Genomic DNA, 12,453 nt, shown 5'->3' with positions numbered 1-12,453 from the left:
TGCTCAAAAACCCATAAAGTGCTATGTGCTGAAGGGACATAAATAATAGTGGGTATATACCTTTAAGGGTATCTGGGTCCTGTAATCGCGTACCCCACTCTGTGGGCAGCATGAAGCAGTGCCAGATACCCTGATTCCAGTAGAATCGTAGAATGCTAGAGTTGTAAGGGACCTCCAGGGTCATCGTGTCCAACCCCCTGCTCTGTGCATGATTCACTAAACCATCTCAGACAGATGTTTGTCCAGCCTCTGTTTGAAGACTTTCATTGAAGGAGAACCCACCACCTCTCGTGGCAGCCTGTTCCACTCATTAATCACCCTTGCTGTCAAAAAGTTTTTTCTAATATCTACACATGGTTAAAATTGTTGGTAACCCTAGTTTAATGACAGAAAAAACAATGATCACAGAAATAACTTGAATCTGACAAAAGTACCATATTTTTCAGACTATAAGATGCACTTTTTTCACAAAAGATTTAGTTAGGAAATGAGGGTGTGTCTTATAGTCTGAATAAACTTACAAATACCATGGCATCGGTCCTGATCCGACGCTGCAGTCTCCCTTCCCAGGCTGGTGTGTCTCTCTGTTGCGGCAGTGGCCTGTTGGGTGGAGGTGGTGATGCTCTGTGGGACGGGACCGGCGGTGGCCTGTTGGGCGGTGGTGGCGGTGCTCTGTGGGACGGGAGCGGCAGTGGTCTGTGGGGCGGCGGGGCTCAGCTGGCATTTCGTGAATGCCTAGGCAGATCCATTCCTGCAATGTGGTGGCCTCTGGGAAAATGGCTGCCGGAGGGCGGCGCATGCTCAGATTCAGATCTCGGCCGCCTGGACCAACCGAACAACCCCTGTGACCACTCCTCCACCTGTGCCAAAACCCTCCTCGGAAAGCTGAATTCAGACTGTAAGACAGACCCCCATTTGACACATATTTTTTTCCCTATTTTCCTTCTGAAAATTTGGGGTGCGTCTTATGGTCCGGTTCATTTTATAGTCCGAAAAATACAGTAATAATAAATAAAAGATCTATGAAAATGAACGAATGAAAGTCAGACATTGCTTTTCAACCATGCTTCCATGGAATAAAAAAAAAATAAAACTCATGAAATAGACCTGGACAGAAATGATGGTACCCTTAACTTAATATTTTGTTGCACAACCTTTTGAGGCAATCACTGCACTCAAACGATTCCTGTAACTGTCAAATAGACTTCTGCACCTCTCTACATGTATTTTAGCCCACTGGTCAAGAGCAAACTGCTCCAGTTGTCTCGTGTTTGAAGGTTGCCTTTTCCAGACGGTGTGTTTCAGCACTTTCCAAAGATGCTCAATAGAATTTAGGTCTGACAAAAGTAATAATAAATAAAATTTACACTACAGTGAGTATCTGTAGCCCTATATACAGGCCCACTCACTGATTCCAAGATTGTAGACACCTGTGATGCTAGTTAGCGGACACACCTTGATTTAACATGTCCCTTTTGTCACATTATTTTCAGGAGTACCATCATTTCTGTCCAGGCCTATTTCATGAGTTTCATTTTTTTTTTATTCTGTGGAAGCTTGGTTAAAAAGCAATGTCTGACTTTCATTTGTTCATTTTCATAGATTTTTTATTTATTAGTACTTTTGTGACATTCAAGTTATTTCTGTGAGTATTGTGGGTTTTTCTGTAATTAAACGAGGGGTACCAACAATTTTGACCACATATGTAATCTGTATCTTTTCCCTTTCAGTTTCATTCCATTGCTTCTCATGTTTCCATGTGCAAATAAGAACAATGATGATCCCTCTACACTGTGACATCCCTTCTGATATTTGTAGACAGCTATTAAGTCTCCTCTTAGCCTTCTTTTTTGCAAGCTAAACATTCCCAGATCCTTTAACTGTTCCTCGTAGGACATAGTTTGAAGTCCGCTCACCATTTTGGAGTACATTGAAGAAGTTCATTGAACTGATATCAGCGTGTCTTTCTACATACTGCTACTGTTAGGTAGAGCAGCATTTACCTGGTTACAGATTCATTTTAAAAGGGTTGTCTGCTACTTTATAACACATTGGGACAAGTGCGATGCATAAAAAAACACAAACATCATATTCACTGTTCGAACTGAGCGAACGGTTCTTCCATACCCTTCATTGTGTCCTCTGCCGATCTCCTGTTTTCCATGCCCACTGATTGGCTGCAGATGTCAAGATTTATCTGAGTTGAAAAAAGCTATGATGTTACTGATGCTTCTACTTTGGGTAAAGCGTGACCTCTACAGCTGATCAGCAGGCCCTGGTTGGCTACAGCAGTCACCTGATGCCTAGTACCAGAAGGGGAAGTATGAAGATTCATTGTCAGTCAGTAGGTGTGTATTGACTTTTTTTATATTTACACCATGCTGGGTATATTAATAGTTGCTTTTTAATTAGAATTGTTGGCAATATAACAAATAAAATAGCCTGTAACTTTCCCTTAAATGGCAACTATAGCTACAGCGACACAAGTAAAGAAGTATTAACCGTAGGAAATATAGAAAATGAAGTGATAATAATTATCTATACTCTAAATTACAACCAAAATTATTTTTTTTCTCAGGTAACTGAAGATGTTCATCGTCTTTTAAAAAGATGCAATTATGAATTTGTTTGCCGAGGTAAAGTCAGCGTTAAAGGCAAAGGAGAAATGTTAACATATTTCCTTGAAGGAAAAGTTGATGGCTCAAATGCACAAACTCGATCTTTGAACTTGGAAAGGAAAATGTATCCTTATGGTAGAACAAACATTCAAACAAAGCTGGGTACTAGTTGTCCAACAGTATCATCTACAGCAGGTTTTGCAGTGAGTCCTACAATGGGATCCCTTCAAGCTACAACATCTCATGCAAATCAGACTCTACATTACCTTCCCTCGGTGCCTGCAGTTGAAGAGGCATAAAACAAATACTTGTTTGCGCCATCTACAAAGAGCTTAATGCAATTGCCTGTTCTAGTAATAAATTAGGGTTCAAGAGATGTCACAAAACCAAGGATAAATTATCCAACCAAAGAGAACAATGGAGACTGAAAGAATGGAAAAAATCAAGGGCTAACAATTGTGTTAGGTCTTCAGGGAAAAAGAGTCATGTTTTGGTTTCTAATAGCGGGTGACTGATTTAATAGGATTTAAGAAAACCAAATTCAAGCAATCATTGCATAATGATAATGAAGAAGTGTATGTGTATACTTTCAAAACATATACATGGGATACATTCATCAAAGTTGCTTCTTTAATTGCAGAGAGGCAATGGAAAATTACTGCAAAAACAAACATTAATGGTTATGTTGTTTTACAAAAGAGAACTAATTTTCCTATTTGAATGTAGTCCCAGTGTGTTTGCTGAAGCACCAACGCAATCTGTGGGTTTGTTTGAGGATACTCCCCTAGGACTTCCACTTTTGAGTCGCTTTGAGTTGACATTATGAAGGTGCTAATATTTGAAAGATAAGTCGCTTGTAATATTGATATCACACAAAGCACATCTTACCATGCTTTTGCATGTAGTTCGCATCTTTGCATGATACTTTGATAAATACACAGCAGCAAAATGAGGAAAACAATGATTTGGACTCAGGGTTAGACAGAACTGAGAAAAGCGTAAAGGCGAATGCTAATACTTAGATACTGATACACGGTCTGTGTAAGACAATGTTGAGAGTGTTTTTAAATATCCACGATAACTGTGGCACTCGTGTCACTACAAAAACTAGTGATAAAAAAATGCAGATTATGCAAGAGGGTTACAGTCCTCCATTTATCCTTGACATGTTTGCTAATCACTGGAAACCTAGTTGCATTGCAGTAATACGATCTTACAGAAAAATGTTTACAATATACATATCCATCTTTCTCTTCTAAGTTGCTTAACCCAAAGTTGGACCTTTTGCCTTCACACATTGAGTAATCTTAAGAATGCAGCATTGCAACAATTCTACAGTAAACTAGTGGAGAGAGTACATGTAACAAAAAGTAATCATCAAATGATAATATCCACACAATCCCTAATAATATTTTGGCACATTGAAATTTAAGCAATGTCCTATTATGGTGAATCTGTTTTAATCTCTTATATTTACATACTTAGTGTTACCCTTAAATACACGTTTTAGGCTGCATCTTAGTAAAAGGCACTTTTTAGTAAGATTTTACTTGTAGGTTCTTAGGCTATATTAAAAATATAAAATGCACTTCATGCAAACCATTTTGGATTGTGTTATTTTTGGGGTCAGAAACATTGTAATTTTGGGGGTCAGTAACATTTTAATTTTTTTTTTCAAATACAATGAAAAGATTTTTACTTTTTCTCTTCACATCTGCTGATTTTTGCTCAAAATACTGATGTAGAGTTGCTTGTGAATTATTCACCCTCTGCATTTTTCGTGTTTTGCTACCTCCCAACCTGAAACTTTTTTAGGGTTTGCATTAGTTCATGTAAAGTACAAGCCTACAACTGTGAACATTTGATTTTTTTTTTATTGTGAAGAAAACAATAAATAGGACAAAACAAATGAAAACTTCAGCATGCATAGCTATTCACCACCCTAAAGTCAGTACATTACAGCTGCAAGTCACTTTGGATAAATCTCTATGAGATTTCCACATCTTGCCACTTGTTGTCCATTCATCAAGACAAAACTGCTCCAGCCCCTTTAAGTTAGATGGTTTTCTCTTGTGAACAACAATCTTCAAGAATGACCACAGATTCTCAATTGGATTAAGACCTTTGCTTTAATTAAGTCACTCCAAAACATTTACACATTTCCCCTTAAACCACTCAAGTGTTGCTTTAGCAGTATGCTTTGGTCATTGTCTTCCTCGAAGGTGAACTTCCATCCCAGTCTCAAATCACTGATAGATTGGCACAGGTATTGCTCAATAATATCCCTGTATTTCGCACAATCCATCTTCCCCTCAACTCAGACCATTTTCCTCATCCTTGCTACCAAAAAAACATCCATACAGCATGATGCTAGCTCCACAATGCTTCATTGTGGGGATTGTGTTCTTGGTGTGAGGAGCTGTGTCAGTTTGGCACCTAACATAGCGTTTGCCTTGGTGGCCAAAAATTTTGGTCTCATCTGACCCACAGCACCTTCCTCCATATATTTGGGGAGTCTCCCACATGTCTTTTGGTAAACTCAAAATGAGTCTTCCAATTTTGTGTAAGTAAAGGCTTTTTTTCTACCCACTCTTCCATAAAGGCCATCTCTATGGAGTATACTGTTTTTGATGGTCTTATGGACAGATACTTCAGTCTCTGCTTGATATCTCTGTGGCTGGAACTGATGTTTTTCTTTAACTAATAACCAGAAACCTGTGTAATTAATTGAAAATGCAAATATTAACCCTTAAAAATACAGCAATAGCACTTTTAGATTGCATTCATTTAAGCCTCTGATTGACACACAGTTATTGTTAGCATTTTAACACACTTGTTAGAAATGCTATAAAAAGTAATAGTTTTTTATTAGAAGCATTTTTTTTAATTTGTTAATTTTTTGATAAGTGCTTTTACTTGAGTTTTTCTAGTGCAAACACCACAAACCACATATGGGTCAGATTTATTAAACTTTAGCAACCAATCACAGCAAAGCTTTTATTTTACCGGAGCTGTATATAAAAATGAAAGTTGTGCTCTCTTTGTTTAGCTATAGGTAAAAAGTCATTTTTGTTTTGGATAGTTTTGATAGACAATGCTTTTTGTATGTAGTGCATTTTATATTTCAAGGTAGACTGAAAGTGACATCTGTGACCCCCCCCAAAAAAATGGAATAACAAGGCATTAAAAACATGTCATTTAAAAATGGTATATGAAACCAGATTACATGTGATATTTACTGTGTATGGGCATTAGGCGAATAAGTAATTCCTCTGTCACTATTTTGCAACTAGAGCTCACAACACTTTACTGTAAAATTTTAGTTTTTTTAACAAAAAGTTGTAAAGAATGAAAAATATAATCTAGAATAGAAGAGCACAGATAAAGGAAAATGTTGATATCACTGCAAGGAGCTTTCCATGCTCAGCAATAAATAAATGTGATATATCTTTTGTAACTAATATTTAACCTCTCAGATCTTCCTGTCATTTAATATTGAGCTTCCAAAGAGGTTGAGGAAAAAATACTTCTTACAGCCTTCTATGAATAGCACCATGGAAATGTTTTAGGGTACAGTACAGCGCTGTGTACTAAGATAGCACTTTATAGCCTGACAATCATACCTTTCTATTGTACCTTATAGAAAAGTATACAGAGAAAGTGGCACTTATATGCGAGATCTGATTTTTAACCTGTTGTCCATGCATTCCATAAGACAAACGTGACTACATTTTACTACAAATATGCAGTTTAGATAATTTTTTTAATTTAACTCATGTTAGAAAAGGCAAATAAATTTTTTTTCCGATTTTCTCTTACAATCTTGTATACAATTTGTATCCCTTTAAATGTGTATTACCAAGGAAGTATTGATCATAACTTCTTTAAATATGATATTTATTTTGCAATTATTACTGTTTTTACATGTATTTAAACATCTTTGATACATTTGTCATGAAAATATCATTGATGGAGATAAATGTAGTGGTTTTGATCATTCATATGCAGTAGATATGCATGAACAATTATTACTAGACTACTCCTCAATATTGAGAATTGAAAAACTGATGTGATCACCAATATAATTATTGAAAAAAAGCAGTACAGGAAAGTTTTATTTGGGGATTTGTTTCTGGAATGAGAATTTTCTGCATCAAGCAAAACAGTTGTTAATCACATGTGGGAAAATCTATTCTAAATACATTTCTACCTGACTCACACTTATCTTTTCTCACAAAGGCAGCATGGCTGGTACTATCATGTGTTGTCCACCAACTCTATGCTGCAGGCGCCAGTAGAGTATTAAGTGTATTTGTAACTAGCGGCACGTTGACTAGAAGACTGCACCTTTAGATACTCACATGTTAGTACATGAATTAAATGGAAGTCATAAACATCGTGGTATAATAATATAAATAAACAGAACATATACAGTATGCACATAAACAAATTATTTTAATTCTCACAAAATTTTTCCATTTTTACTCAGGGGAAGACTGACTTTTATTAAAAAGACTCATCTCATTATGGAGACTTTTTTTAGAGTCTGTGAGAAAATATATGCAAAGTAGCTGATACCGGCAAAACCAGACACCCATCTGTAGACAGCACTGTTTTGGGGTTCTTACCCCTCATCAGTGCAAAGTCGGTTACTGTTTGGCTGAATGAATTGCCACATACACAAATCGGAGATAATGGCTCTCATTTAGGAGATCTAAGTTCGGAGACTTATTAAATCTACAGATGGGTTTCTGGTTTGTCTCAAAGCAAAGAGGCTATTTTTGCATATAACTTTACAAAAATTTTAGTATCTTATGTCGAGTGTCTCCTCTGCTTTAACAATAAAAGAATTTTGCATTTGTAGGGGATATTGTCCTATAAGTCCAAAACCTGTGTCAAAAGAAATGTAAAACTAAATTCGGTTTTATCTCCGAAAATCAATAAATTGTAGGGGTGAGAACAGGCCTATAGACTTGAATAGAATTGTGGAGCACCACCCCCTTAAGGCAGGGGACGCAAGATCCCTGTTCTCTTTAATGGTTTGACCCCTAGTAATTAGATACTTATCTTTAATTTGCCTCTTTTATAGAAACCCCTTTAGATAATTACTGAGAGGTAATTTGCTTAGTCAGTCTAAATAAATCAAAACCAATGACACTCATTAAGCTTTCACGTTTATAACTTTGATGTAGTTTTTTAAGCCAATGTTAAGAGCAATTAATAAAAATGGGGTTATATACTGTAGAATAGTTTTAATTTCTCTTATTTCAATTCACTTTTTTGTAAATAATAAAATGTGAATAATTAAACAATTAACATATTTGGTATTGTGCATTGTGGGAACTAATAAAATAAATCCACTGAAAAAAGCTCAATATTGCAGAAACAGTGTTTGATAATAGTTTCGCCTCCCAAACAAATGCATTAAAAAAGATCAGAAAGTCTAATGAACCAAAAGGAAAACTAATAAAACAAAATCATGTCCCACATAAAAACAAATCCTCTGTCAACTGAAACAAATAAAAAAAACAAAAAAAAAATTGGTATCACCATAACAATACTGAGACATCAAACAACATTGCAATGTACCAAGTGAATAATATAAAAACAAAAAACCCAAAACAAAGGTATAATTGCTATTTTTTTCAGTTTCCCCAAAATTAGATGTCTGTTTCCATATTGAGTACCTTGTATGGTAAGATAAAGGGTGTCATAAAGGGTGAGAGTGTTAACTTCGCATCATAACCTGTTAATCTTTCTTTGCACTATGTCCATAAAAAAGTATCAATGTGTTTAGTCAGTCCATGAGTAAATGATAATACTCTTCTGCTCCCATCTATGTTCGGTAGTAAAATATATTTAAAGAAATTACCCTTTATTTATAACTACAAATCTGGGAAAGGCCTCTGTCATTGACAGGATTGTAGTCAATATTTTATATCAGTTTTATCTTGCCAAAACCATTGTGGGCAGCTCCAAGTTGGCTTAGAGGATGGATGGCCCTAGAGACCCCGGTCTCTTCTGCCATGGAGATGCTATTCTCATAAGCCAAAACCACAAGAAAAAGTAGAATGAGAAGATCTGAACCTTCTCTAGGCTTTTGACACAAAACTACTTTTGGTTTCGAAGTATGAATAGAAAAATACTGACAAGTACAGTGCAGTGTGATTGGGGCCTGATATTTTTTCTCTGCTCAGTTTTCGCTCCTAATTTATGCTTACATTTATCAATGCAATACTAACTACTAACATGAAGGCAGTGTCCAGCTTCTTTCACATACCGTAAGTGTATTGGTGAACATCCATAATAAGGATCCGCAATACAGATGTTACCAATCGTACTGCATTAGTTAATTGTCATTATTATGAAGGGGCTGTGCTGTAGTGATAAAATTGAAGTCTATGAGAGAGCCACTTTGAAAAGCAGATGCAATGCTGATAAAATGCTGAAGGCATCCTGATGCAGTATGGATTAACGCCTAAACAAATTATCAGGGACTATGTTCATCAGAAGTCAGCTCCATGCCTTTGATACGGGCTTGTATCTGTGTTAATCAGCCATGATCGGCCTCTAACAGCCAGCGTAGTCACTCTGTGACAGCAGCATTTAATGAGCATCGGCAAGGGAATGTATAATTCCTTCCCCACTCCAGCAATGTGATTGCTGGACGGCGATGTGTTGCCCTGACAGCTAGAATACTCCTGTATCTGTCATCACTATACTCCTTGTGAAGTCCATGCTGGCATTCATAAGAGACTGTGGTCCCTGCTATAAACAGCAATGTTGTGGCATTGTTATAGCAGAAGTATCACAGATTATCAGAGGTACAAGTCCCCTAAGGGGATTAACAAATACAGTAATTAGTAAAAAATATCTTATGCCAAATATAAAAGTTCAAATCAACTCCCTCATTAAAAGTTAAGAAATATTCGGTATTGCTGCTTTAGTAAAAGTTCAATCTGTCAAAATATAAAATAAATTAAACTGATTGGTAAACAGCGTAATGAGAACAAAAATCAAAACACCAGAATGGCAGTGTTTCCTCTACAATAACAGGAAACATTTAATAACAGACGATCAAAGCATCAAAATGATATAAAAAGAACAGCTTGGGGTGCAAAAAAACAGCCCTCACACAGCTCCATGTCCCAAAAATTGATAACTTTATGGCCCTCAGAAAATGACGACGCAACCAATGTATTGTTTTATTTAGAAATTTTACCATTTACTATACTTTTCAGATTATAAGATGCCCTTTTTTCCCAAAAATTTTTTTGGGGAAAATGGGGATGTATCTTATAATCCGAATTGTAGCTCAGGTGGATCTTACCGGTTCCGGTGGAGCTGGGTTCTAGGGTCGCTGCTGCCGGAAGCTTCAGGTGGCAGCAGTGGCAGAAGTTGGGTGGTGGCTTCGGGCCCCAGGCTAGTACAATGAGGTATTTGGCGATGCAGGTGCTCCACCAGCATTTTGTGAAAACCCGCAGTACCGCTCTTTCCATACTCTTCCGTGCGGTGGACTCTAGGTACATGGCCACCGGAGGTGGCGCATGTGCAAAATCCAAATCTCATCTCCCGAGATAATGGCTATCAAAACCTTAGTCTTTAGGAAATCAAATCATGGCAGCAGTTACATGTTAAAGAATTAAGTTGTAATAATCCTTAGCAGAATTTCTGCTCATATATGCAGGATTTCTTCCTCCTTTTACATGCATGCAAATGCCATGCAATAAAATAAATATGGGTTTGAAGTAGAAGTCTTGCCAGATAACTTATTATTATTATTTATTATTATAGCGCAATTTATTCAATGGCAATTTACTTGTGAAAAGGGGTCTACATAATAAAACAAGTGCAGTGTTGTCAGTAATGCAGGATATGACTTAGAATTATACATTATGGAATGAACATGGATCTTCCTTTGACAATCATACTATGATCATATATTTCTATTATAACCATGTGAAGCATAACTCCTAGATTGCTGAAATCTACGACTGGTTCTATTTTTGTTCTCATTCTCATGTATTAACTTCTGATGTCTTTGAGCTGCACTAAATGATCTAATTTTCTAGCTACATTAATGCTGACAGAATTCTATTTCGACTTTCCCAAATCATTTGTTTTCTATATTCTAATATTCATTGTTTCACTCTGTTCATATTGATGTGACATACAGTCATCTATAGATTTGTCAGAACTGCTGTGTGAGTTGCACCGATTGTCGTTGACTTTTATTATAAAGCACAATGTTTGATACAGATTTGCACATTCACTTATGATAAAAGTGTTACATGTGGACAAATATATTTACAAAAATAAATCCTTTTTTAAATGAAATGTAAACGCTCGCTGTGAAATGCAATAGAATTGTGAAGATATATTTTATCTTTAGCATATTCCATTTAGTTTAGTCCAGTTACATCTTAGTTATTAGCGAACACACTGATGAAGGATATATATATACTGCTTCTATACACCGCAATTTCTTGGCATTCCTGCATGATGCATGGTCCAAGCAATTGTTCATAGAAAAGATTCATTATAGACTGCAGATATTTAATATAAATAAATGTCACAGTGTTTTACAGTCTAAATAAATTGTGATTCTTAAAGGGAATCCATCAGTATATATTCACACCCCAAACTACTTGTATATGCGTGTAGCTCTTTCACAGACAAGTCCAGCAATACCTTTCCAAGGCCAGTCTATTCCTCCTTCTGAGAAATCACCATTTGAATTGGTATTCCAATGGTTATGGGAGATCTGAAGCCTCTGTCACTCCAGCTCTATTCCCCAACCAGAGCTGCCTCCTCCTTTTTGACTCAAGGCCTCTATGCTGTGATTCGGGCAAATGAACTGTCAGTCAAGCAGGAGGAGGCGTTGCTTGATGGGGAATAGACTTGGAACCTTCAGATCTACCATATCCTTCTGAATATCAGTTCAAACACTGACTTCTCAGTAACAGATGATCGGCCATGTAAAGGTATTGCTGGACTTGTCTTTTAAAGAGCTGCATGCACATATGAATAGTTTAGAATGGGAAATCCTACTGACAGTTTCTCTTTAAAGCACTACACAAAGTTCATATGTTGGTCTATGAAAAACATTCTCAGTACATTGTTCATATATCCATCATTAGACACCTCCCGTTAGCCATATCCCATTAATATTTTATATCTTTTTGCTCATTCAATTATCTCACAATTTTGAAAAATGAAAAAATGTAATGAATCATTAAATTGCCTTATTTTCAATTTTGTAAATTGTTAATTGTATTGGCCTTGGAAATATGTCTCATTAAATGGTTAATTCTTGCAATGGAGATTTTTGTAAAAAAAGTAATATTTTGGTTTAGCTTTGAGAGGCTGCCGCATGTAAACTTGGACAGATAACAAGCACTTTTAATAGAATGAAATACTTTTTGTAATGAAAGTTTTACATGTGCATGAATATGACATATATAAAAACCTTGTATTTTACAATACTTTTTGTAGGTATTCAGCATGCCACTCCTGCCTGGTGTCTTGTCTGGTGTCACTTCTATTTGCAGACATACTTTTACTGTGCATTCCTATGAACTGCATGTATACTAAGCAAAATCATTCATAGGAACATTAATTATGGAACATCTCCTCTGCATCTCAATGTTGCTAGCATGTGCATTTTGCTTTAAGACAGTCATTTCTTCTCAAGAGCAATAATATGTGACACAGACATGGGTGGAATTAGTATAAATATAAAGTTGTGATAATTTTGTTATTCTTAGGACACCCATAAGTAAAATAAATTGCTTTTTCTATATGTATTTCAACATTTTATTTATGTCATTTAAAA

General features: G+C 36.1%; 1 protein-coding gene across 1 annotated transcript in view; it reads left to right on the top strand.

The window, feature by feature from the left end:
- The window catches only part of ADCY1 (adenylate cyclase 1), an 839,277-nt gene extending 827,344 nt beyond the window's left edge, over positions 1 to 11,933 (top strand). Inside the window, exon 20 of the mRNA XM_077269394.1 lies at positions 2,579 to 11,933. Coding sequence (XP_077125509.1) covers positions 2,579 to 2,917 — 339 coding nt within the window. The 3' untranslated portion in view covers positions 2,918 to 11,933. The remainder of the gene's footprint in view (positions 1 to 2,578) is intronic.
- The last annotated feature ends 520 nt before the right edge of the window (positions 11,934 to 12,453 follow it).

This window comes from Ranitomeya variabilis, chromosome 6 (assembly GCF_051348905.1).
Source record: "Ranitomeya variabilis isolate aRanVar5 chromosome 6, aRanVar5.hap1, whole genome shotgun sequence".
Taxonomy (NCBI): domain Eukaryota; kingdom Metazoa; phylum Chordata; class Amphibia; order Anura; family Dendrobatidae; genus Ranitomeya; species Ranitomeya variabilis.
The sequence above is the reverse complement of the archived record's forward strand: the minus strand, read 5'-3'. Positions and strand labels throughout refer to the sequence as shown.